This window comes from Callospermophilus lateralis, unplaced genomic scaffold (genome assembly GCF_048772815.1).
Source record: "Callospermophilus lateralis isolate mCalLat2 unplaced genomic scaffold, mCalLat2.hap1 Scaffold_7405, whole genome shotgun sequence".
Classification (NCBI taxonomy): Eukaryota; Metazoa; Chordata; class Mammalia; order Rodentia; family Sciuridae; genus Callospermophilus; species Callospermophilus lateralis.
In genome coordinates, this window is record NW_027515424.1 from 10,374 (window position 1) to 31,748 (window position 21,375).

Below are 21,375 nucleotides of genomic sequence, written 5' to 3' on the forward strand. Positions count from 1 at the left end.
CTTTCCCTTATACACATCTATATTCAAATTTCACCTTATAAGATTTCCAATCCTAGCAAATTAGAAGTCATCCTAATAATCTCGTGTTAATTTAATCCTCTCTTTAAAATGTTCTCTCCAAATACAGATACCTTCAGAGGCACTGGGGATTAGAACCCCAACATATTAATTTGGGGCAGGGACACTCTTCAGCTTATCCCAGAAGAATTTTTCTGTTTATCAAATCTCAAATGGGAAATGAAAAAAAAAAAGTACTCTAAAGGTAACTGATAAAACCATTATGTGCAATGTGTGGGGCTGGTTAGTTATTAAGTAACAAAGACATGCAAATACATACATAGAGTACACAATAGATACAACCATTTTCATTAGCCAAAAGCACATCGCCTTATTTAGAGAAAATGATAGAGCAAATGAACAAAATGTCCTGAGTAACTTTTATGTATAGACCATTGCTTTCAACTACTATCTCTCCGTCTTTCTCTTGCTTTCTCTTTTCTAGTCATGAATTTGAATTATCAAGAAAATATTTAAAATAGTTCAGAGAGTTAACCCTTCTGAACCACAGAGATCATTTCTTTTTTTTAAAATTTTTAAGGAAACATTAAGCATTTTACAATTTTGTCTCTGTCTACTCTATTTTAAGTCTCTTAAGAGCATCAAATATATTTTATGTGTCATGGACTCCAAGAGTCTTACACAGTGCTAGCTTAGTAAAGACACATGAGTGCTAGTAAATATTGGTTGGATAAAATGATGAATAATTTCAGATAAGTTAAGTCAGTCATTCAGGAGAATTATCAGGAGATTTCAGAACACAATTTTGATTGCTTTCAGGTGAGCATTTGATTCCCCTACACTGTTTACTTACATTGAATTTTTGAGTCAGTAGTTTTCTTTGTGTTATGAACTAAAAGTGAAAAGGAGAATAAAGAGAAGTCACTTGAACAATTAATCCTATATAAAGACATGTGCTTAGTCATCTTTTCTTACTTTCCAACTATAATTATTATGATATTATTATTATTATTATTATTATTATTATTATTATTATTATTATTACTGGTGCTGGGCATTGAACCCAGGGCCTTGTGCATGATAGGCAAGCACTGTACCAGCTGAGCTATATCCCCAGCCACTTTCTGATTATTATAACCATATTCATTACATGATATTATTCTATACAGATTTACCCAGAAAAAAAAATTATAATCCTTTCCATTGTATTCTACTACAACTATAATCTTACCTATTATTTTAAAATTTGAAAAATGTTATGTAATTGTCTGTTTCACTTTGTTTGAGAAATTTATATTATTTGTATCTTTGGCAATTTGAAAGTGATTCTTAAATTTTACTCATAATCATTAACTATAGAATGGTATATATGCATTGTAATTTTATTCTATACACTTCCTAGGGTATCTTGCTAAAGGCTCCTCTGTAGGAAAACTAACATTTAATTTAAAAATGCTCTTACTACTTGAAGAAATCACTTGGTGCTTGGCAATAGCACTCGGTACCTATGAATATAGTTAAAATAAGAAGACATATAGTTTTTTTGAAGACGATATAAAGATGACTATAACGATCTGAAAAGATGTTGGAAATCATTAGCATTAGGGAGATGCAATCTGAGACCATCTTGAGGCATCATCACACTTCACAGGTTAAACAAAGAAAACCAAAGTGGTAATACCAGATACAGATGATACAGGACGCAGAGAAACTGGATCTCTCATACCTTGCTGGTGAATACTGAGAATGGTACAGCCACTCTGAAAACAGGTCACTAGTTTCTTAAACAAGTAAACCTACCCTTATCACAGGGCCCAGCTCTGACTCTGGTGGATGTTTATTCCAATAAAAAGGAATGAAATGTTCACCCATGCAGCAACTCAGGTGAATCCCAAGGATATCATGCTGCATGGAAAAAGGCCAATCTCAAAAAGTCATATAGTGCATGATTCCATTCATAAAACATTCTTGAGATGACAAAATTATGGAGAGGGAGAAAAAGTTAGTGGATAGTGATGGGGGTGGTGTTGGCAGTGATGTTGTAAAAGGGTAGCAAGAGGGAGGAGAACTGGAGGACATTATATTAAGCAAAACAAGTCAGGCACAGAAAGACAAATACTGCCTGTTCACACTTACATGTGGAAACTAAAGGTGATCTCAAAGAAGTACAAGAAAGAATAGTGGTAACAGAGCCTGGGAGAGGTGTGTGTGGGTGTGTAGGCAGAGGATGATTAACAGGTGCAGGGGTGCAGATGGATGGAATGACTCCTTATTTTGTGTAACATGTAGGATAACTACGGCTCGCAATAAGTAATATTTCAAAACAGCTAATAATGAGAATTTTGAATGTTCCCCACACAAAGAATTGGCATGTCCTCTGTGAGAGATATGCCCATGACATGATTATTATACATTGTATTTATATATTGAAATGCCACTGTATACATATATTACATGCTATGATTACCATATGTAAACTCTACACATACACACAGACATACACACAACAGAAAATAGAAAGTGGAAAGAGAAATTTTAGTGGTAATGGAATAGTTCTCTATCTGGTTTGTATTGGTCACTACACAGATGATACAATGTCATAGAACTACAACACATTGTTCTAACATTGGTTGGTCTTCCTAGTTTTGATATTGCACTACAGTTGTATAAGAAGAAACCATTGGGGAAACCGAGTGGAAGGTACATACTACTGTTCTATACTTCCTTGAACACTTTCTGTGACTCTATAATTTTTCAAAACAACAAAAATCCCTTCACTTATTTCTTCCCATCTTGAATTGAGTTCTAAAAGAGGCAATACACTATTTTCTCTTTCTTTCCTCAATGCAATTTTCCATTACTTTATGTTACCATTGTTACGTTCTGGTGGGTTTCAAAACTCACTAGATTGAGCTTTCTCAGCAATGTTTTCTGCTTTTGTAACAGTAAATACGATTTTATGAAGAAAAAGTTTTGCAATCTCTGTACTCAAGCATAAGGCTAATTAATACACAGAACATAGTATGTTCATTCAGGAAACAGATATGCTTACATAGAAGGAAAATTTATTTTTAAGATAAACATTCAAAATATTGTATCAAATAGCTGAAGTAGTGATAGCTATCTATTTTTAGAAATATATAAATCCTCGCTTTTGACAAGTTGGTTATACTCAAGACATTACCAAATTGTAACTTGCTTTCATATTCTATATCACATATTTAATGTGAACAGAAAAATAAACAGGAATAAATTTTCAATTTATTCCCCAATCAAATGAAACACTATACAATGAAATGCTTTGCATTTTCATTTGTTGCACAGATGTGTCTGGAAGAAACTTGACTTGAAATCTGGGATATCTAGCCATCAATTATTCTCAGTGTGATACAGAGGATATACTTTTTAACTACTATTTTCACTGCTAAAGGATCCTTGAAAGCACTATTCAGGGATGATTGGGAAAATTTTTGAAATAAACAGTGAGATATTTATCCACTAGAGATACTTGGCTTAGGTCACAAGTTTAGAGAATAAACTATCAACTGTATACCAAGAAATCTAATTAATTTATGATTTTTCCTTATAAAGACTAAGGGATCACCTTATTTGTCAAAATTCTTTCAGTCTCTCACAAAAACTAAAAAATCAACATCCCAAGGAGAATTCTGATAGAACACTTAAATTGTTAAACATTTCTGCATATGAACATATGCTCTAAAAATATTTTTATACTTCTCTCTCTGTATAGATTTGTTAAATGTCTTTATGAGATAAAATATAAAAAGTGTTCCTGCAAGAAACTTTTTAAAACTTATTAAGCCCCCTTTCTATATAATACAGCAACGTTTATATTATTACTTTTATCATCTTCAATTCTTGGCTATTCTTATGTGCAGAAGTATATATTTTAGCAAAACTATTTCAACAAATACTTTTCCTTTTAGCTTCAAGTGTATTATATACTTTACATGGAGCTTAAAGTGCTGTATTGTTCTTGGAGCTGTTTTTCAGTCTTTCTTTTCATGATATTATATGCCCCTTAATAAATTCCATGAGAACAAAGCTCCAGAGTCCATAATCCTGAGGATGAAGTGGCCTGTATGGGGGATATTCAAGATGAAGTTGCTATTAATTCTGTACCCAAACCATCAAATTCCTTTAGAGGCATTAATCCTGAATATGAAAGGAGAAGAAATGTGTTGCCATGTGACAATACTATTCTTGTAGCCAAGGTGAGCTAAGGTCCTAGGCCAAAGACTACTGTGGTTTAGCCTTCCTTAGTGTGGCTCAGCCTTGCTCACTCTAAGTGCCACCTCCAGCTTCATATGCTCCCTGTGCTCAGCACTGGCCTACTCTTGTATAAAAAAATAAAAGCTGCATTTTGCCCTAAGCCTTACATAAAATAGAAAATGTATTTCTTAACTTAGTGACCCAGATTTCCTTTCAATGGGAAGAAGAATATCATCCCTTTCTTACTGGTTAATGGAAATTGCCAGGTAAAGTATGTATAATCACTCAAAAATCCTGAAGTAATTAAACTACTGAATGGACATTCCACATCTCTCCACCACCACTACTCTTAATCCTCATGCACACACACACATTACCGCCAAAGACCATTAGCTCATGTCTTTATGTAACCAGCCCTAGCTAAGAGCTGAGATTGGCACTGTGAAATAGATAGAAATATTGGTTTGAAGTCCTGTTGCTTTGGCATTTTCCAGAACATCTTAAAATGTCAGTGGTGAATATATGTTCAAATATTGTTGTCTGGCAAGTTGCCCAGAGCTCCAAAAATAAGATAGAATAAGTCCACATTTCATTAGTTACTGTGAAAGTTCCATCAAGCTTATCAGTTGGTTCTTAAGTCCCATTAGTTAAAGTCACCTGACTAGTTTTTCAGTTGTCAACTCTATCATTGTCCTTGCCTGAAGACCACAAGGTGTGTGTCAACACAGATGGACCCAAGGATTCAATGAAGCACTCCCTCTGCTTGTCAATGAGAGGAACTCTCTGTGGCTCCCACACACATCCTCAGGTGGATGGGCACTCCAGGATTCCATACCCTCATTTGCTTATTCATCTTGATCTGATTTTGTTCTGTATACAAATAAATGACTTGGAAACTCTCAGCGTGGCTGCTAGAGAAGTAAATCAAAGGGCTTCCTAAGCCTGAATCCAACTTAGGTCTTTAGAAGCAACAATTGAACCTCTTTCTCTTGCTCTACCAGGATAGGAAGGATACAGCACTATTTCCAACCAGTTCCCTAATTAAAATACCTTCAGAGTTGTCATTGTTTTTTAAAGTAGTTACTAAGCTGACTAAATAAGATTACATAGACTCAGCATCTCTAGGAAACCATAACAGGTAGAATATGGAGTTAGAAATGTTATTTTTAGCCCATATATTACAGCAAGAGATTAGCACTTGTGAAATTAGATTGTTGAAAAACTGCCTCATGAGGTTACTGAATTTCTTTATAGACCTGAAGATACATGAATCTCTGCACATACACAGATGAAAGTCCACACATTTTTTGTCAGGACAGTCATTTTGCATAAGATTCATTGGTATCTAAAACTCAAATTCAAATTCATTATGTGTTTGTGCCACTGGTGATTTGAATGACTTTGTGATCAATCTCAATTGCATAGGTTTAAAAAAGATTGTTTACATGATTTTTGTTTGTTTGTTTAGGTATGGGATTAAACCCAGGGATGCTTAACCACTGAGCCACATTCCCAGTTGTATTTATTTTATTTTGTTACAAAGTGTCTGTAAATTGCTGAGGCTGGCTTGGAACCCTTGGAATTAAAGGAATCTGTCACCACACCCTGCTAAGTTTACAAGATTTTTTTTTTTTTTTAATCCATGTCCTCATAAGACTAAGCCTTGATAAACAGGTAAAAAGTCCGATAGATAGGCACAAACTATTTTTAAAATAATTTTCCTAAAGATCAGATTATTTTGAAGTTATAGAAATCATATTATTTTTTTTGTTTCTTTTAGTAACATCATTGTTTGGTGCATTACAATTGTTCAAAATAACGGCCTTTGTTATTACACATTGGTACGTTCACATAACCTAATTTGGGTTATTAGATTTCCCAGTACCTTCTCTTACTCCTCCCTCTCCTCATGTCTGGAAATCACTTATTATCATCCCTGAGAGGGACATGAAAAAAGGAAATAAATTGCTGGATGACAGTTCTTCAGTGCCAAGGATCATTCAAAGTATCACCTACAGTGCATTGCTCCAAAATTGGGGGCAGAGACGAGGAAGCTACTCTGGTTAACTGTTGCAGAGTTTGATCAGTTCAATGGATTTTGGTCTTTGTTATATTTTGCCTGTCCCAAATAAAAGTTTTTCAAATGGACAAGCTAACCAGAAAAGCTGCTCCAGTCCCTTCTGTCCAGTCTAGTCTTTCTTACTCTAAGCAAATCATCCTAATGTTCCTCCCCAGCAACTGAGGAAACAAAGACTTATGATAGACATGAAAGAAAACTCCATTTTTTTATATCATTTGATACTCACTCCATGTCCATAAACTACTAAAGTGTTAGGGTCTGTAAACAAGTCAGGATGGCGCCTGGCATTTTGCCAGAGGGAGTGGTTTGTGAAGGAATGCCAGGGAGCCTTTAAGTGTGGAGATTCCTTATTGGTTGACTGCTGTATCTAGTTTATGTTAATTAAGATAAGCTGTGTTGAATGTATATATACCCCTCCTGTCCTACAATAAACAGCTCCCACTCCTGCTGTATCAATGTACACAAGTTGCTCCTCACACCCCGGTTATTTTGCTGCAGCCGGACTGTGGCACTAAAGGTTTGCAATAAATCATCTCAAATACTATTTCATCTGTGCTCATAAAAAGTAGACACATTTTAATTGTTGGAACCTTTTACCTCTCTTGGGACCGAGGCCATTATTGGTTGGTGGCTGAGGTGGCCTCATGGGTTCTTCCAGAGCATTTCCGTATACATGACCTGGCTGGATTGGTGTTCGCAGGCTTTTAGCCTCTGCATGGGCTTTTGACCTTAGTGCTGCCTAATGGTTAAATCTGAAATCTTCCTAGGCCCCTTAGTGATAGTGACGTACCTGCCCCTTCTTCGTTCTTCCTACTGTCTCTTCCTACTCCCTCCTTCTATCACTATATAAACTTGTCCCTGACAAAATAAAGTTGAGACTGTTGCACCTTCTTGGTTGACTCCTCTCCCGACTCAGTGTGATTGTGGGCCAGGTTGGGTGGCAGGCCAGGTTGAGATACTTACCCTCTAGCTCAGCCCAGGAGAAGCTAGTGTGCTTCACTACCTCTGTCAGAGGGTGGTTCCCACGGCTGGTGCCTTGGAGAGGACAGGCTGATCCTGCCTGCCTCCCGTGTACCCTTTGTCACAGGGAGCGACATTAATGTGAGACCAAATCAAATCCAGGGATAGACATTAATAGAATATCTCAAATAAGTATTTAATAAAAAGGCTAGCAAATTCAGGGTCTTTAATGAAACTTTAATAAAATTTATGAGACAAGGAAACTGAAAGCACAATATTTTCTTAGGAACTTTTCTGTTTGGTGTTATCTTCTTTACAACATAGAAGCTTTTCCTAAGAATGCAGGGAGTATGAAATTTCTAAGGCTCTCTTGCTGTTTTCTCCATTAAACCCCTGTCTTAAAAATCTTGAATCTATATTAATCTTTGTAATTTTCTGGCTACCTATATAACATATTTTGCTCAAGCATGCAGTGAGGTCGCTGTTTCCAAGAGCTCTTCAATTCTGAAATATAAGAAGTGTGTTTCCAGGCATTGAAACCCAAAGGCTCACCTAGACACAATGGAGTGAGCAGAATACATAAAAATCTCTCCTGACAAATCTGAACTCTGCTTTTCCCAACCATGTGAAGTCTATTGGAAGAAGATTCCAAGTAATTTGGCACGTCGAAGCAAAATATATACTTTGATATTCTTCTCAGGAGTAAGCCATGTTATGTTGCAGGAAGGCAGATTTTAGTGCTGAATTTCTGATTGTATCCCCCCAGAAGTTGTTCCAGGCATATCATGCAAGAATGTAACCTCCAGAAAATAAATTATAAAGGGAGAAAATTGGACTTCAGAAGGCTGGATAATATTTGCATGTTCATGCATTTTACCACACATCAGACCTTCTTCCTTCTTCCTTGCTCTGATGTGAAGCATGTGCTTCCATTTTTCATTTTGGCCTAACATGTTATCACTTAATAATAATTCAGTAAATTTACTTAGAACAAGAAAGTCACCTAATGACTCATGTCTGAGGGATGGTTTCAAAAAAAATTAATTGTGCATTTTGTACCATAGAGTATTCCCAGTGTTTCCTAGAATTGTTGCAACTGATGCTGGAAGCTTCGAAATAGAGCAGAAGGCATAAGGTCTGTGGCTTGTGACCCTTCCCAAAGTATGTAAGATCGGTAGACATTGAATGCAAACAAAAAACTATGCATCATTGAATTTTTTCCTGTCACTAAAATGCTAGCAGAGCTCAAGGAATTGTGAGTCCCTTTTTCTATAGTACAGGAAAAATAAGAAATTTCAAGACTTGAGTTACCTACAATTTCTGAGAACGTACCTTGGTACTTAGAAGGTTCTCAACTTAAAAACACAAAAAAAGAAATGTCATCATTTTCCATAGCATTTGGAAACTTTCCATAGGTTGGAAACTTTACTCTCAGAGGTCATCAGTTCTCAGATATTTATATGTTTTGAATACTTAGCCAATCTGACTTTGGGATGCATCTTCCAGTTGTTGTCTCAGTGATTTTGTTCATGCCTAACAACTGATGGCATCTTAATTTTGGTAAAATAATGTAAATGTTAAGGTGAAATTTAGAAATAAGAAAGGAAAAGCTGATATGGGTAGCTACTGGGTGTTTTGTCTCCCTTTTTTTTTATTTTTGTAAAGTGAAACAAAAGATAAACCAAAAGTTTCTATCTTAAGTTAGGTAAAATCAAAGAGGAGAAAAAAGAAGATAATATAGCTAATACTTCACTGCCACCTGTAATTTCTAAAACAACTAAGAGCATTTTTATTAAAATTAACTTTGTTGACATGTATATTAAATTATAGAGTAAATATTAAATAATTCAATCTATATTATATTATTTAAATTTACTTTGTTAAATTGTATTAATTTAAATGAAATTTAATGAATTTTTAAATATAAATCATACTATAATTCAAGTTAATCAACAATATCAGTTAATAAAATAAATGTAAATCAAACAATAGTATTAATAAAAGAAATTTAAACAATACTAATTAATAAAGTAAATTTAAATTCGATTAATTTATATTAAATGATAATATAATTTATATTTTAAAATATATTAAATTTAATTTAAATTAATTTTAATAAAAATGTTCTGAGTGGTTTTAGAGACGACAGGTGTCAGAGAAGTATGTGCTATGCAATCTGCTTTTTCTCTTCTCTGATTTCACCTACTTAAGATAGAAACTTTTGATTCATCTTTTACCTTAATTTATCAAAAGTTTGTAACTACTACTATTTTAAGCTTTTCATCTTTCAAAAACTGTTGTTAGCTTCTTTCTCTCCCCAACTTGTTTTGATCTACTGTTGTATAAAATGTGTTTATAAGAATTATTGTAGAGCCCCCAATAGTATGTAGATAAACAGTCCAGATATTTAATGATGCATTCTTACTAATTAACTTTTGCATTGGCAATGGATCATGTGATCCCACTTTGGGGTTGACTCATAAAAATACTCTTCCTTCTGGACATATTTAACATCTGGAAAACTGGATTAATGTGAAGTGACTTTTCTGTAGAAGTGGAAATAAGCAAAATGGATAGGGGTCATAGAATTGGGATTCAAAGCATCTTAGAATTTATCCACTAAGCTTCATGTTTAGGTCCTCCCCGTTGGAATTTTCCCTTGGCAGTTGTACAATGTTATCTTGGATAAAATAAATATTCTCAACTTTTTGCAACATTATATTTGGTTTTCATGTACTCTAAATCTGAGACCTCCTTCTTATGGGTTGGATTGTTCTTGTTTCCTGTAATTACATGTATCATTTTTATCTTAATGCCATTAAATTTAAGAAATATTATTCTTTTTTTAAAAAAAGAGGTTGGAACTAATGGTTCAAGAATGCTGCTCTGTACAGTTGCTCACAAAATTACATCAGAATTGATGACTGGTGATGATTAACTGCTACATTGGAACAAAATTCTATAAACAAAAAGTGCTACAAAAAACAAAACAAATTTTTAAAAAAGTACTATGGCAAAAAATCACAACAACAAGAACTCAAAAAATAAAATAAAATGCCTAGTACCTATACACTTACATACACCCGCTTTTTTGCTTTCTCTTACTGACACCACCATGATCTTTATGCAACAACTGCTCCATTTTGTCCTTTGGAATGTCCAGAATGCTCCCCATCAACTGCAATACTTCAAGACGTTTGCCTTTTGGTGCCTTGAAATGACCGATCAAAAGGTTTCTCATGAGGACCTTGTCTAGTTTTCCTTCTGTGCTGTTGACCAAAGTGGACAATTTCTGTTGTGCATGGTCCAACATTTCTTTTCGGAGCTCGTTTTGTTTTTTCAGTTCTTCCATCTCTTCTTCCTTGAGATCTAAGTCTTCTCTCAGTTTGGAAGCAGAATCCAACATAGCATTTGCTTCATGCAAACGTTCCTGCAATGATGATAATTCTCCTTCTAGCTTTTCGGCCTTGTTCTTCCATTCAGCTACCAACTGTTTTTCTTTGGCTAGTTCAGCAGAATGCATAGCTTTCTCTTCTTCTTGGGAGTGCTCTAGGTTACTTGATGACAGGGCACACTGCCTTACTCGTTCCTGGCAGAGCGAAAGCTGCAGTGCATTCTCATCCCTCTGTTGAGAGACCAGACTCAACTGTTCCTGCAGGGACTCTATCTGCACCCTGGCTTGATGACTTGCCTTAGAAGATGTAGCTAGCTTCTCCTCCAAGAGTGTGACTTTCTGTCTCAGTTGAATCTCTTTGTCTTCCGCAGCCAATATTTCCTGGGCGTAAGACTCTTCTGATTCCAAGAGCTGGCTGCGTAGCCTTTCTAGCTCCCGGTTTAGGCGTAATTCTTGGTCCTGTAAGTGTTGAACCTCTTTTGTTCTTAGGATTTTTACTTTGGTCTCTTGAAAAATATCAGAATTCAATGTTTGAGCATCTCCTCTTTCTCCAGGCAACTGGGCTTTTATTTTTTCAATAGTTGTCTGCAAGTTCTTAATCTCCTCCTCTTTGTCTAAAAGTAACTGGCTATGCGCAGCATTCATCTGCTCATATTGGTACTTCAATTCATCCATTTCCTCCTTCTGCTCCTGTAAAGACTGAAGTAGTTGCATTTTACGCTGGTTTTGATTTTCAATTATATTCAGATGGTCTTCAATTTCATCTTCCAGATGATTTTTGACTATATTCAGTTGAGATACCTCCAATTCTAGTTCTGTGATAGCATCAAGAGCTTTAGGCTCAGCCACTGGTACAGCTTGATTTTGCTGTTCCCTAAGTGTTTCCAGTTCGAATTGCAGATAGTTGTTTTCTGCTTTCATGTAGGTAAGATTTCTGTCCTTTCTTTCAATGACTTGCCTTAAAGTTTCATTTTCTCTTAAGGCCTGAGAACACTTATCTAAATCCTTTTGTAGTTCTGAATTTTTTTCTTCGAGTTTTTCAATAAAAACTTCTTTCTCATTTAGGACTTGTTTCAATTGCTCCTCGTCTTCTATATAAGATGCCAAAATTTCCTCCATTTCTTTTTCATCAGCAGTCATTTGCTCAATATTCTTTTTGAGTCCTGCTATTTCAAAGTCCTTCTCTTGATTGAGTTGCACTACACACTCGTGTTTCAGCTGTAAGGCAGAGGTATTCAAATGATGTGCATTGGAGAGTTCCTGAATAGTCTGCCTGTGATTATTTGCTTCTTCCAACAGTCTTTTTTCTGCCTGGTGAAGTTTGGCTTCTATCTCTTCTTTGTCTCTTTTTAGAGTCTCCATGATAGTGTCTTTTTCTTGAGAGATTTGATTGTTAGCAGCAATAGATTCTTCCAACTTACGCCTTACATCTTCACGTGCTAAAATCAACATTTCATTTTCTGTTTTGAGATCAATAGCAACTTTCTTTAAATTTTCATTGAGCTGTTCTACTTCAGAAAGATTTTGCCTTAAGTTGCCAATTTCTGCTTCCCGTTCTTTAAGCATGTCATCCTTACAATGACTGTTAGAGTCTTCATTCAGAGAACTTCGGTACTTACTCTTCAATCCAGACAGCTCATCTTCAATTTGTCTAATGGGATCCTTAAGCCCAAGGTTTTCCTGCTGGATGTTTAAACTATTTTTTTGTGACTGATTTAGCTGATCTACTAAATCTTCTACTTTACCTTCAAGCTTCTGCTTGGTTAAATGCAAATCACTGAGGCTCTGTGCATTCCCAGTCAACTTCTCCTTCTGCACATGCAACTCTTGGGATATGTTCATTTGATCATCCTCAAGTTGATGAACTCTCTTTTTTTCATCATCTAGTTCTTGTTCCAACTTCTTGATGACAAGGTCTCCTTCATTTTGTTGTTTGGATAGCTCATCTTTTATCAAAATCATGTGCTTTGTAGCTTCCTGATTCGGATGATCCAGTTCTTCTAACTCAGCTATCAGCATTTTCTTTTCATTGATAGTCTCATTCAGTTCTTCCTCCTTTGCCTTCAAGTGAACTTGTAAGTCTAGTAATCGTACATTCAAATTCATGTCTGTTGAAGCTCTGTTTTTCATGACTTGATGGTCACAGCTCAATTTTGACAGTGACATCTGAAGTTCCTCTTTTTCTTGACTCAATGATGACTTCTCTTTTTCTAAAGCTTCAACATGCATTTTAAGTTTCAGATTGTCTTCAGCAAGACGGTTATCCTGGTTTAAGCCATTTAGTCTCATGATTTCCTTCTCAGCATCAGCCAGGGCTTGTTTTAGCCTGAACACTTCTTCCACTGCTGAACTCGGAGGAAGGATTTTTCCCTTTTCTGCCACAGTAGAACTCTGCTCCAAAACTGACATTTCATGCTGATGATCATCTATGTCTGGACTTTGGTTTGGTTGAAGAGTCTTGATAGCATTTTGTACTTTGCAGATTTCACTTGTGTCAGAATGATATTTTCCCTGAGCCTCAGCAATCTGCCTCGAGTGACCAACTTCAGGTTCATATCTTGCAACTTTAATTGACAATCTGCTTGTTTCTTGTCGTGATAAAATTATGTCACTAAAATCCATGTCATCATCACGGAAGGCGGAAAAATGACTACTGATCCCGGAACCGAGTGGAGCCAGAGCAGTTGTTGTTGGTACGCCACCAGCTCCTGAAGGTACCCATTGAGCAGCTGCCTGTAGTTGAAACACTTGATTTTGCAGTACAATCTGTCTTGCTTTAAGATGGCGGCTGATCTCTACCTCTTTCTGTTGCAGTTGATATTGGTAACTTACAGACTGATGGTTTATTTGCAGCTCTGATGCTTCATGCTTTTCTTCCAGATCAGTACAATACTTTTTCAGTCTTTCATTCTCACATCTTAGTGTGGAATCAGTAGTTTTCATTTCCTCTTCCCAGCAATGATGTAATGCTGCTTCTGGGTCTCCTAAGTCATCCAGAAGTATTTCCCTGGTGAAGCTGGAGATATGGCCAGTGAGGGAAGCCAAGCTGCTCCCCACCTGACCCAAGAAGTGGCCCAAGCCTGAGACCAGGCCTCCAAACCAGGATGACATCGCCGCCACTTCAGTGATCCATCGGACCAGCTCCAAACACCGCGTCCATCACCGTCCACTTCTCTGCCCCGAACGTCCTCCAGCGTTGCTAGGGTCAATTATGACCCAAGCGCTCAGAATTCCTCACAGCGCGAGGTTCCTGGGGCTCCACCAATACCAACCATCCCTCCCTGCCTCTAAACTCAGAAGCCAGTCCTGGGCTTTGACCGGGGGCTGGCAGCCAGTAGCACACTCACCCCCTGCAGGGCCTCTGCTTCTTCCCTGCACTTGCCTGTCAGCTATTGGCTCACAGGATTGGGCAGGGTTGGCTGGGAGGAGCTAGAGATACAGGAAAGTGTCCTAGTTTGAGTCCAAAGGCACTCCCACGAAGAATCAATGTTGTAGTTGAAATCCAAAGGTACTTCACTGGACAGTTCCCTCTTGTCTGGGAGAGGTGGATTTTTTGTTGCTTTCAGTTGCATTCAGTTGACAAGGTGAGGTCTCGCTCCATTACAGAACGCAATCTATTTAATTAAAAGTCCCCGATTCAAAAGTAAATCTCACCCCAAAACACCAGAGTAATTACCAGAGTAATATTTGGCCAAATATGTGAGCATCATAGCTCAGATGGTTAATTTTATTTAACATATAAAATTAACCATCACAAAGTCTTAATCATTCTCAGAATTCAGATTATAATATGGATTAAATGTCACTAAAGAACCATCTTTACCCTTTCCAAAAATAATTTTTTGCTCTTAATCTATGAATGTTTGAGTTCATTTTAACATTATATGGTCCTTGTAAGTTCTGATTGAAGTTCATTTAAGTGCTCAAAAATTCCACTTCAATTGCACTTAAGAAACTTTGTTTTTGAGCCAAAAAGTTGATGTTCACTTAACCTATTGTTGTTTATCAATGCCAAATATAATCCAGGTTTGAACAGTGCAGAGTGAAATAAAAAGTTGAGAAATTTTCTACTATGGAGGAACAATCCTAAATTTAAATCCCATACCTAAAGTTAAGGATCAGAAGGAGTTAAGATAAGGCCCTGCTTTCCAAGGTGTTTAAATTCCAACAAGTTAATGAAGAGGCAGTTTTGTAGAGTTGGGGACAAAGCAAAGAGATGAAGCACATGGGATGTAACAGGCATACCAATTGGGACCAAAGCAATTTTGGAGCTAAACTGACAGAATGCATTTATAAAACCTCTCTCACTTGCAAGAGTTGAAGAGTAAATGAGAACATAGTGTGTAGTTCTCACCTGATGGCTGGTGCAGAGAAAGTGGCCAACAAATAGAGCCTGCTGCCATTTTGTTCATATTTGCTTTTTGTTTTGTTTAGGATCATTTTCCTTATTACCCTTTAGAAGGGGTTTGGGTTTGCTCCCATTACTCACTTCCCAGAGCCCATATTCAGGAGACTCTTTTCCTTGAGCTCTTCTTTCTATATGTGTATTCAGGGAGCAAATACTCAAGGTGGCAGAAATAAAATTTTAAGAAGGAAGAATTTTAGGAAAATTAATGGTTAAATAGATTCTAAGGATTATATTAATCACCTCATAATGTCTCTTGCCTTCAAGATAGAGCAAGTAGACATAATTCCTCAGATTGCTATCAGAAACTAGTGACTGCATTTGTGTCTTGTGCTAGAAAAGGAAATCTTCTTTGTCTTTCTTATTCATCTCCAAATCTGAGAGAGAAATCAGGCCTGTATTAGTCAATCTTTCTTCATAAAAGACTAATATGAAAATTTAAGCCCCTTTCAGCATCTGCTGAAGTTGAGAATCCACGCTATATCCCAGCTGTGTCTACTGTTGAAGAAGCCATCAACAATACCAAGTATCCTTTTCTCCCTTTTGACCATTCCTCCTGTGTGTGCGTGTGTGTGTGGGGGGTTGTGTTTGGGTGTCGGTGTGTGTGTGTGCGTTTTAGAAGGCACTACATAAAAAAAAATAAAGATGTTGTGTCCAATAAAGGCTAAATAATAAATATTTTTTTTAAAAAGAATTTAAAATGTCCATAAGTGTTATACAAACTGTGAAATTAGATGCTTTCGCATCTAGGGACTTTTATAACTAGGACAAAGAATTAAATGTAGTTCTGCTGTGTGTAAAATGATCAAAATAAATCACCAATATCATAAAGAAAGTTAAGTCTTGCCTATGTGGAAGCGATTGTTAAAGTCATGAGGATGGAGGATTTCACTGAGAAAAGAAGGCACATGGAGGAAAAGGAAGCTTCAGTTTTTCAATTGCTTATTATGTTTCAGCATTGGTTTGTTCTTTCCTAGACAGTATTTTATTTATTTAGTATAAAAATTTGGGGGGAATATCTAGTAGAAGAACTGGAAGAAAAAAAAAAGAGGAGAAGGATTTGAAGAAGAAAGAACATGAGAGGAGAAATGGATAAAGAAAAATCATGATATTGTTTGTGATTAAGGCAAAAGGAAAGAGGATGGGGGCAAAGGTTGGTGTACGTGGTCAGATGCTGCATGAGGGGCACATTGAGGATGAAACCTGAGGAAGTTGGTTATTGATGATCTTTGTGGTTCATGGGGAGTGAAAGTGGGATTTCAAGGTAGTCAGGATGAGCTGCTCCAAGGTTCAAGTCAGCATTCAACAAAGATAGTGCCTTTTCCTTCATATCCCCTTCACTCTACAGAACAAGACCTACTTCCCCTCATACTTTATCTCTTGTAACTTTCTCCTTGTGGTCTTCTGTCTCATTTCCTTCCATGTTTCTCTCTCTGAAAAAGAGGACCCTTGGATCCTGGATCCTCATTAAGCACATATTTATAAAATCCATTCATATACTGAATGCTGAAAAGGGAACAATGAAGTATTTTCCTTTCTAGTAGTTCTGAATATTTTCTTTATGTCAGAGACTCTTCCCTTTTATATATGTATAAATTGGTGATTTTGAAAAAAAAATATGTCATTTATATTGAATCTGTGAAAAATCACTAGTTCAAGACAAGTGTTAATTCTTACCTTGAGAGTTTTTGTTGATGTACATTAAGGTAGTCAGTAATTGATATATGGTTGGGTTATCTCCTGTTTTGCATTGATTTCATGGGTTTATCATGGAACTTTTTCTTAGGCAGATATACTTTATACTGATGCATTACATTTTCTTTGATTTTTCATTCCTAATATTTATAATCTAGTGGGTGCTAGGTTTTTATATCATTTCTTTCTTGCTTCTATTGCCAAACTGCTTATTAAAATACAGGCTAAAAAAATAATGTTATAATAAGAGTGGAATGAGTCTATTGTTTTTCTGAAAATCTTTCTAAGTTGTTCTCTTGGTTTCTGTTTCAATTTACAGCTACAGAAACTAAACAAACAACACCCCTCTAGGGAAGACAGGGATGTAACACACACAATGCTTATGGCCCTGTGAGACACATTTAAATTATTAGACAGGTGAAGAAAGGTCTTAAAGGGAAAGGTTGATTTTTTCCCATTTCTGTCTTGCACAGTAAGACAATGACAGCTCTTTGTGTGATTTTATAGTGTACAAATGTTCCAGTAGACTAGTCACCGATTTAATCAATCATCCAGATGTTTAATCAAACATTCAGATATTTTTGTCAACTCTATGTGAAATAATTTAATGCCCCAAAGTGACTTGTTATTATATTGTATAGAAGAATTGAACTATGGAAAGTATTGAATAGAACCCTTCCATACAACCTTAACAAAGAAATAGAAACTAACACACACCCATCAATTCTTATGGTCATGCTTATTTACAGTGATAATTTGAACTCAACAAAATTTGTTTTGTTCACAGAATCTAAGGCTTTAGTATAAGGTGATATTTTGAATATTTCTTCAGTTGTATAAATTGGAAAAATAATGTGAATTAGTAATTATATTTTATGTCTGTCTAACTGTAAATCAAGTTCAAAGCATGAAATGTCACTTTAATTTTTATAAAACAAATTACTTGTAAAACTTGTAAAAATATTAATAGTATTTCTTAGGTCAACAGATGTTGCATACAATACAGGATAGTAGTGCAAAGAATATGGAGGTCTTAGAAACAAACCATCTAGTTTTGAATCTCAACTAAGTTATTATACATAACTTGATCTTGGGTAGATTTCTTGACTTTCCTAATCTGAAGTTAATTCATCTGTAGAGCTCAGTGTCATTGTAAAAATTAACTATAGTGAATATAAAATGCCTGGCACTTTATAGCTTGTAGCTCTTATGCTTTTTCTAAGTTCTCACAATAGGTACAGTGCTTTAAAATCATGTGTTCTATTTATCTGGAAAATAAGCCTCATAGTGTTCCTTTGCTCTCCTAAAGTATACATAGAATGTGCAACTCTATAGGGCCAATATTATTACCTTACTCCAAAAGTATACTTTTAACACCGACAAGGTTCTTGGTACTATCTCAGCAAAGGAATTCGTGAGGAACAAACAGACATAATTTCTGTCCAATTAGAAAACTAATTTAGAAGAAAGAATAAATATGTGAATAACTAGATGAATAAGTACATATTATAAAATACACTCTACTCAAAATGTACAATTACTGCAAGGAAGCAGAACTGAAATGCCTGCTTTGCAATAGATAGTCCAAGAAGAGTCTGAGTCAATGAAATATCATCTGTTTCTTGAAGCATAAGTATGCTTAACACGTACATTAGAAATTATATTATAATTAGAAATTATATTTTATGTCTGTCTTACTGTAAATCAAGTTCAAAGCAAGAAATGTCACTTTAATATCCGTAAAACAAATTACTTGTAAAACTTGTAAAAATATTAATAGTATTTCTTAGATCAACAGATGTTGCATACAATACAGATAGTAGTGCAAAGAAAAGGGAGGTCTTAGAAATAAAACGTCTAGTTTTGAATCTTGACTAAGTTATTATTCATAACTTGATCTTGGGTAGATTTCTTGACTTCCCTAATCTGGAGTTAATTCATCTGTAGAGCTCAGTGTCATTGTAAAAATTAACTATAGTGAATATAAAATGCCTGGCACTTTATAGCTTGTAGCTCTTATGCTTTTTCTAAGTTCTCACAATAGGAACAGTGCTTTAAAATCATGTGTTCTATTTATCTGGAAAATAAGCCTCATAGTGTTCCTTTGCTCTCCTAAAGTGTACATAGAATGTGCAACTATATACGGCCAATATTATTACCTCACTCCAAAAGTATACTTTTAACAGTGACAAGGTTCTTGGTACTATCTCAGCAAAGGAATTCATGAGGAACAAACAGACATAAGTTCTGTCCAATTAGAAAACTAATTTAGAAGAAAGAATAAATAAGTGAATAACTAGATGAATAAGTACATATTTTAAAATATACTCTACTCAAAATGTACAATTATTACAAGAAAGCAGAACTGAAATGCTTGCTTTGCAATAGATTATCCAAAAAGAGTCTGAGTAAATGAAATATCATCTGTTTCTTGCAGCATTAAGTATGCTTAGCAGGTAAATTATGAAGAAATTTACAGTTCTAGGCAAAGAAAACTGATGTGTGAACTGTATCAGGAAAGAGTTTTTTTCTGCATTGACAAACTGAAACAAGACGGGTGGATTGGAACATCAGAATAAGGGGAGGCAGATCTGAGATCCCAGTGGAGGCTGGGGGAGTGGAAAAGACAAGGCATCAAAGGCATTTAGAGTAGCTTAGGTTTAATGTTTTTTTTTTTTTTTCTGGTATATAGGATTGAACCTAGGGCCATTAAACACTGAGTCACATTCGCAACCCTTTTTTAACTTTTTCTTTTGAGACAGGGTCTTTCTAACTTGTATAAAGACTCACAAAATCGCTGGGGCTTTCTTTGAACTCCTGATGATCCTGTCTCTAAATAAAATACCAAACAGTGAGATCCTGTCTCTAAATAAAATACCAAACAGGGCTGGGGATGTGGGTCCAGAGTCCCTGATTCAATCCCTAATAGCCACTCCCCCCCCCAAAAAAAAAGACATCTGCTCTCTTATCTATTATGTAAATGCTTAGTATAGTGACATAAATGTTATCTGTTGTTGTTTAAACAGTATAAAGGATACATAAATTTTGGCTTCTATCTCAGAGCTGAGAGTGTTAATCTGTAATCCAAATAGAAAGGTGGACAAAAGACAGGTGAAGGGTAACTTGCAGTTGGTGGCCCAGGTGGCTCCACAGAAAGGTGAATTGGATCATGAGGTCAAACCTCATCGGTGGATCAATCCACTGATGGGTTTATAATTTGACAGGATTATTGGGAGTTGGTAAAAACTGTAGGCAGTAGGGCATACATTTGTTACCAACTCCCAATGGGAGGGTAGGTCATTGGAGTTGATTCCCTAGAAGGGGACATCTCATTCCTCAGATCTTTCTTTCCCTCACTGGTGTTTTTTTTTTTTTTTTTTTTTTTTTTTTTTTTTTTATCTCTATGAGATAAGCAGCTCTGTTTTGAAGCCAGGCTCCCTGGCTTGTTGATGTTCATTTTCTCCTGGTGTCTTTAAATATTCTTTCCCTTATACACATCTATATACAAATTTCACCTTATAAGATTTCCAATCCTAGCAAATTAGAAGTCATCCTAATAATCTCGTGTTAATTTAATCCTCTCTTTAAAATGTTCTCTCCAAATACAGATACCTTCAGAGGCACTGGGGATTAGAACCCCAACATATTAATTTGGGGCAGGGACACTCTTCAGCATATCCCAGAAGAATTTTTCTGATTATCAAATCTCAAATGGGAAAGAAAAAAAAAAAGTACTCTAAAGGTAACTGATAAAACCGTTATGTGCAATCTGTGGGGCTGGTTAGTTATTAAGTAACAAAGACATGCAAATACATACATAGAGTACACAATAGATACAACCATTTTCATTAGCCAAAAGCACATCGCCTTATTTAGAGAAAGTGATAGAGCAAATGAACAAAATGTCCTGAGTAACTTTTATGTATAGACCATTGCTTTCAACTACTATCTCTCCGTCTTTCTCTTGCTTTCTCTTTTCTAGTCATGAATTTGAATTATCAAGAAAATATTTAAAATAGTTCAGAGAGTTAACCCTTCTGAACCACAGAGATCATTTCTTTTTTTTTTAAATTTTTAAGGAAACATTAAGCATTTTACAATTTTGTCTCTGTCTACTTTATTTTAAGTCTCTTAAGAGCATCAAATATATTTTATGTGTCATGGACTCCAAGAGTCTTACACAGTGCTAGCTTAGTAAAGACACATGAGTGCTAGTAAATATTGGTTGGATAAAATGATGAATAATTTCAGATAAGTTAAGTGAGTCATTCAGGAGAATTATCAGGAGATTTCAAAACACAATTTTGATTGCTTTCAGGTGAGCATTTGATTCCGCTACACTGTTTACTTACATTGAATTTTTGAGTCAGTAGTTTTCTTTGTGTTATGAACTAAAAGTGAAAAGGAGAATAAAGAGAAGTCACTTGAACAATTAATCCTATATAAAGACAAGTGCTTAGTCATCTTTTCTTACTTTCCGACTCTAATTCTTATGATATTATTATTATTATTATTATTATTATTATTATTATTATTATTACTGGTGCTGGGCATTGAACCCAGGGCCTTGTGCATGATAGGCAAGCACTG

General features: G+C 35.6%; 1 protein-coding gene across 1 annotated transcript in view; it reads right to left on the reverse strand.

Moving 5' to 3' along the window:
* Nucleotides 1-10,396: 10,396 nt before the first annotated feature.
* Nucleotides 10,397-21,375, reverse strand: part of LOC143640918 (thyroid receptor-interacting protein 11-like) — a gene marked incomplete at its 3' end in the record, with an annotated part of 43,882 nt that continues 32,903 nt past the window's right edge. Inside the window, exons 4-5 of the mRNA XM_077108438.1 lie at nt 13,161-13,826; nt 10,397-11,156 (exon numbers count right to left, since the gene is read on the reverse strand). Of these exons, the coding sequence (XP_076964553.1) occupies nt 10,397-11,156; nt 13,161-13,826 (1,426 nt within the window). The remainder of the gene's footprint in view (nt 11,157-13,160; nt 13,827-21,375) is intronic.